This window comes from Pangasianodon hypophthalmus, chromosome 12, assembly GCF_027358585.1.
Source record: "Pangasianodon hypophthalmus isolate fPanHyp1 chromosome 12, fPanHyp1.pri, whole genome shotgun sequence".
Taxonomy (NCBI): Eukaryota; Metazoa; Chordata; class Actinopteri; order Siluriformes; family Pangasiidae; genus Pangasianodon; species Pangasianodon hypophthalmus.
In genome coordinates, this window is record NC_069721.1 from 1,972,685 (window position 1) to 1,978,931 (window position 6,247).

Below are 6,247 nucleotides of genomic sequence, written 5' to 3' on the forward strand. Positions count from 1 at the left end.
CATTTAGTACGGTAAAAGCTCTGTAAAGCTCCAGGTGGACCTGGTGAAAGGTGTGAGTTATTTAGTCAAGAAAGATTTTTTTTTTAAGAAGTAGTGAAACAGGTATTACACAACAGTAACTAGTAGTCTAGATTCAACTTTTTAAATGTATATTTATATTTATTATAAGTAGGGACCATTAAGGAATAAGTGAAATGATTGAACTTACTTAAAATGGAAAAAAAAAAATGTATGATGAAAGTTTCCTATGACATCACGGGGTTTCCGGCATCTTTCGGTGGATGCCTACTTATACGGCCTCAAATCTTTAGATGGCCAGTATAGCTGACTGAAACTGTGAAGCAAGCTAAGCTAATATGTACTTCTATCTCGGTGAGTACTTGCTCATTTTATCTCAGGCATAGTTATAAGCTCAGTTTATGCAGTTATGTAGAAAGGAATTCCACCTGTAATGAAAGGGTAGTCTGCAAGATCTTGACTCTGGCTCTGGATTCTGGCTCTGGATTCACTTGTAATACTCCGTCACTCAAATGTCAAATGCCCCGAGGCTTGTGTATTTTCAGCCACTCCTTCTGCTTCACTCTCTGGGTTGGCTGAGCTGATCATATTGCACCTTGATAATCCAATGAAAAGCTAAGTCTTCCTTCTCTTCTGTCCTCCGCAGGTATGTACTTTGCTCTAAGCACTCTGGGAAGATTTGTGCTTTCAGCGCCGGTACCAGAGACTCAACACACCCTGGATGTAAAGGATATGGAGGTCATGAGAAGCTCTGAATTTCAGGACGCTGCAGAGAACGCTCTCAGCTTGATCACGAAGATACTCAGTGATATTCCTGCCGTGCACAAATCACTGATCCACACTACGGTAAGATCAGGACAGATCTGTGCGGTACATTGCGGGGCTTGAGCGCTTTCAGTATGTGCTGATGGTTGCTTCGTCCCTACATCCTGTCTGAACACGCTTTAAAAATAACTTCCCTTCCTTTTTTGTTGCAGACGCTGTCTCTAGACGAGAGTGATTTGAGCACATTGCAGTTCCTCAAGGACTCTCTTGCTTTACCAGAACCAAGTCCTCTTCAGCCCCTCTCAGACAAGTTTAAACTGGTATGTACTGATTCTAATTTTTTTTTTTTTTAATTCAAAAGACTGATCAGTTTATAGAAATGCTTTAGCACATAAATATATCCTGCTAAAACAGATGATATATTGAAAGCCCAGGGAATACTTGCTCATGCGTACCAAATACGGGGCAAGTGTGTAACGTCTGTTGGTCTTCCCTCAACACATTCTTTCCAGGACGTTTCCTTGGGCCGGATAGCTGAGGGTCTCAAGCTGCACAAGACTCTGTTGAAGGTGATCAGCGAGCTGGTGCACTTTAAACCCAAGAAGCTAAATGATTTCCTGTATGACCTGCGAGATTCACTGCTGCACGTCCACAAGGTAATAAACCCTCCCTTGATCCTAGTAGCAGCGTAAATCTTCAGCTTTGTTGGAATTTTCTCTTCTCCCACTGTGAATCTTCTTGCTCATTCCTTTCATTCCTCTTGGATTCTCCAGATGCAGCATGTGATTAAGGCGGTGAATGGGCCAGAGAAGGTATCAGAAAGCCAACTGCAGGAGGATTTGGCTCCTAAACTGAAAAACGAATACGTGTCCCAGGTGGCAGCACATCTGGCCCTGATCCAGCTGAGACAGTTCGCCAAGGACGTTAGCCGTAGCCTTCAGAGCATGATCATCTCCCCGGTAGAACAAGAGACTCAAGATTCATAAATCCATGGAACCTAGTAACAAATGCTGTAATGAAAATATTAAGGTTTTTGTGGACAGTGTTGATGTACGTTACTACTGGCCTCCGCTTTTCAGGTGAATCATTTGTTTACATGATTTGTCAATATCCAGGAGCACATGGACTTAAACAATGCGAATATTTATTTATTTATTCATTTATTTATGTATTTACGCCACACCCATCACCAAGCAGTAGTGAGCTCATGGTCATTTGCTCACCTTACTTGTTTTCCTTAGTAACTTTGTTGACTTGCCATGTGATGATGATGATGATGATGATGATGATGTTCTTTACTCACATCCTCATCACCACCACAACTAAGTTATGATCTACATTAGATCTTTATTAGATGTTTATTTTGTTTTTCTTTTACTATAGAGTATCTATGCTGGAAATCATTATTTATTTACGTGTATTTATAAAAGCATTTTGTCATTAATATATCGTATGTATTTTTTTATTTATATAAAATACGCATGTGGTATAAAAGTTTTTAATGTCGCGTATTACAAGAAATATCATATTTATTGGTTGCTTTTTTTTGGAAAAACAATTTCATTTCCTGTTAAGGGAAACTGAACCTTTTTTTTTTTTTTAAATTTATTTTTTACCTATTTCTTTCCGTTTGACCAATGTACTACATTTGTATGAAACAAAAAAAAAAAGAATAAATAAATAAATAAACGTTAACACAATGTCATTTTTCTTTCATATATCCTATATTTTATCATATTAATATTTTGAATTATTAACATTAAGAAGTATATAAAAATTTATAGAAATGAAAAGTAACTAAAATAAAATGCAAAAAAAGTTAAACAAAATTTAAATGTAAAATTTTTAAAAATAATAATATATAAAATGAGAAAGTAACAATAAACACTCTAAGGGTCTCCAGAAAATGAAATTCTGGAAAAAGGCGCTAAAAAAAAAAAAAAAGCAGAAGAAGCTGAATAATTTTCTGAATGCAACACACTGAGGTGACTTAAGGCCGAGTCGGAAAAAAGGGACGTAAGTCTAACGCAGCTAGTCAGTTAAAGACTTTGTGGTCGTGACGTCAAACCAAGAGGAAATTTAATTTTTTACTTCTATCTCAAACTCACTAAATCCAGCTTTTATCCCTATTTGCATTTATCTGATCTTTTGGATCTGAACTTCATTTGTCATGCCGTGATTTGTCATGATGTTTAGTTTAATGACTCAGAGAACAGACTAAAGATTAAACAGAAACCCGGTGGCACTTCTACTCTCATTTCTTTTTTCTAGGAAACTCTCCACGATCAGTGTTGGTGAAACGCCTGACAACTCCATGCGCATTGCGCAGCATCATGACACTCTTGCGTGACCTCTGCAGTCTTGCACAGGAAGGGAAATCTTGTCACATGCTCATGCAGTCACTATGGAGTAGTTATTTTTATTGACGGCCTCAGATCCCACATAAGTCATATTTTTGTCTTGACATTCGTTCATCATTTGGGAAATCCCTGTTTTATCACTGTAAAACATTCCAAGATTTCGACAACAAAAAAACAAAAAAGAAGGAAAGAAAGAAAAACCGGCTTTTCCTGAAAAGAGAGGAAAAAACTAGGGTGGATTGAGGCCTCATATAGTTCATATTTTAAAATAAATTAATGCTTTTAATGCCACAGTTTTAAACCAATAAAATTTGTCATCACACATTTGTGTGTGTGTGTGTGTGTGTGTGTGTGTGTGTGTGTTGCTGTTAAATTAGGGGATGGTGTGATGAAGCGGAGTTACTGTTATCACCTGGAAGCTGATTATTTTCCTATAGTTTTATTCCTCTTATATACCACATTACAATTTTTATTTATTAAAAAAGGACACATCATACTTTTTTTTTCTTTTTATCAATTTGATGTTACAATCTGCGATATAAACACTCGGAAACCTTATGAAGGAAAAGTTACAGCTTTACCTCTGACTGTTACAAAGCACTGACACTGGAGACTCCTTCCATAAATGCGAACAACTGTTCACAGAAGACGTCATTAACTCAGTCATTACACGCGATTATGTGCAAGACCCTGAAAATGAGCCGTTTCCATAGAAACCATAACATATTAGAACGAGTGCATTTAATAAAAACCTGTGATTTGCAGCTGCACTACGCACTCTGACACACGCGACCACCTGACTGATGACTAAAGCGTTTTTTTTGCCGCTTCGACACCGAACCTAGAGACATTTTGAAAGACACTTCCTTCCAGATGTTGCTGCTGCGTAGCCGTTATGTAACAGTTGTTCTTCAGTGTTACTTTCACATGCCAAGCCGCAACCGGTTCCCCAAGCCGTGTCTATATGCATTCAAACTTTTGCTAAACATTGCAATTAAATTGGGCTTATTTATTTATTTATTTATTTATTTATTTATTTAGGAGTTATGCTCCTTCATTTGAATCTGAATTAGACGTCGAGTTTGGATTCTTGGTGCAAAGCACTTTCTGCTGTTACCAATATTATATTTTCTTTCCAAATATTTAATCTTGTTTCACAACATAACGCTGAAATGATTCATTCCTTTTGCTTGCTGATTTGAGTCGGGTAAGGGGTAAAAATTTCGAAACCACAGCGCTGAACTCATATTGGAAACTGAGACTTTACAAAAAAAAATTACTGTGATAAAAAAATTTCAATTTAAATTAAATTTAAAAATGTAAAAACTTCTATCTACAGGCCATGGGGATGTTTCCAAATATTTAATGAGGGTATAAATGTTAGACTATTTCAGTAGTTCACTGGGTATGGAAAAGAAATGAAACAATTTATTATTTAACATAAAACTTTCAGGGTTTAATAGCAGTCTACGTTTTTTTTAACGAATTTATTCATTGACGAAGAAATCGTCCGCAGGAGCGTTCACAGAAGAAACGTGCTACCGATGAACTGAAAAATTCAGTCGACTTAAATTAATAAATTAAATCCATAAATCAAACAAGATTTAGCCGTTCAGTTAAGACAAAAGTAATGGCACCCTATAAAAGGCGGAAGCGTTCGTGTGGCAAGTAGAAAATTAGCGAAATTTTTGTAAATCAATCAAGAATTCTTTAGTTCGGCTTGTACGAAAACAGCGACACACAACTTTACTAAAAGACTGAAAAATGAGGCTCACTGATCGGACAATATTGATGAGAGATGATTTTTCAGCCAATAGCACTGGATCCTTTTGCGACGCAGCTGTTCATTCGATAAAATTAATTTTAAAAAAAATTAAAATAAAAAAAAGGGGGTGGGGCCAAGTTCAATCAGCACGGTCCGGCCTGTCATGGATGAAACTGGAGCGTGTGTGTGTGTGTGTGTGTATACGGTACATACGTTTTACAGTAACCTCCAGGTGCTTGGGGATAAAATTGACACTCGTGTTTGAGTTAAGATGTTAACTCAAGATGTTGGGGATAAACGGAAGTTTTGGCCACAAAAAAAAATGCCAAAAATTGAAAATTGGCTTAAAAAAAAGGTAAAAAAAAAAAAAGTTAACTTGAGTAATGTTAACTAGGTCAAATACACATGTAGAGATTTTTAAATATTCTGCTAATACACAAAATGTGTGAAGTCTGGCAGGTTTGAAGGCGAACCTGATAACCTGGACAAGGAGTGTAGCCGTGATGGAGGTGTAGTTAATAACGTGGCAGTAAATTAAAGTAAAAATGGAGCTTAACTGCCCTGGTTATGGTTTGCACAGGCACCTAAAACTTATTAAACACAGCAGCAGAGGTTTTTTCTGCTTCGCATGCAAATTTGTCCCATAATGGCAGCATCAGCATTAGCGCGAGTTCCATGTTATATATCTGGTTTCACACATTCACACGTTCACACACACACACACACACACACACACACACACACACACACACACACACACACACACACACTTTTACGTGGAAACACTGTGAATACTGCTAACCATACAGATTATAGACTATAGATTTTTTTCTTTAAAGAGAATGAAAATGATACTTTAATCTTCAACTCAAATGTATAAAAAAAAAAAAATTATTCAGTTTCAAACTTTGATCTTGATCTTGAATGTAAAAAATAAATAAATAAAAAAATAAGCAGAACCTTTTATTATTCTTTTATTTGCTGTATTGGTGCAAAAAGCTACTATTTGTTTATTTTTTTAATGAAAAAGGCTAATTTAAATACTTTGGGGTTTTTTTTTTCTCCATTTTTTTCTTCTAGTGGCATTTCGGATGCTTGAGTTAAAAAAAATTCAAATTAAAAATCTTAATCTTGATTTTTGTCGATTTGGATGACTTTTTCTTAATGTTATTTTTTTTTTAAATAGCGACTATTTTAAATCCTTTAAATCCTATCTCAAGACAAATACACTATTCTTAAACATTTGAACTTTGAATTTTGACCTTGAACTGCTGATTAAAAATTAGTTTCAAAATTTAAATTGAATTGCAAGATTATTTATTACAAAGTGAAGACATTA

General features: G+C 35.7%; 1 protein-coding gene across 1 annotated transcript; it reads left to right on the plus strand.

Annotated features, from left to right (window-relative positions):
- Positions 1–305: 305 nt before the first annotated feature.
- On the plus strand, positions 306–2,359 carry LOC113547531 (uncharacterized). Its single transcript, XM_026947910.3, has 5 exons — positions 306–372; positions 665–864; positions 996–1,103; positions 1,296–1,439; positions 1,557–2,359. Exons 1-5 carry the CDS (start codon positions 357–359, stop codon positions 1,767–1,769), a joined length of 681 nt encoding a protein of 226 aa, XP_026803711.3. The 5' UTR covers positions 306–356; the 3' UTR covers positions 1,770–2,359.
- Positions 2,360–6,247: the final 3,888 nt, after the last annotated feature.

Coding starts and splice junctions, on each gene's coding strand:
- LOC113547531 (XM_026947910.3), top strand. Junction 865..995: donor AATCACTGATCCACACTACG/GTAAGATCAGGA, acceptor TTTTTGTTGCAG/ACGCTGTCTCTAGACGAGAG. Junction 1,104..1,295: donor TCTCAGACAAGTTTAAACTG/GTATGTACTGAT, acceptor CATTCTTTCCAG/GACGTTTCCTTGGGCCGGAT.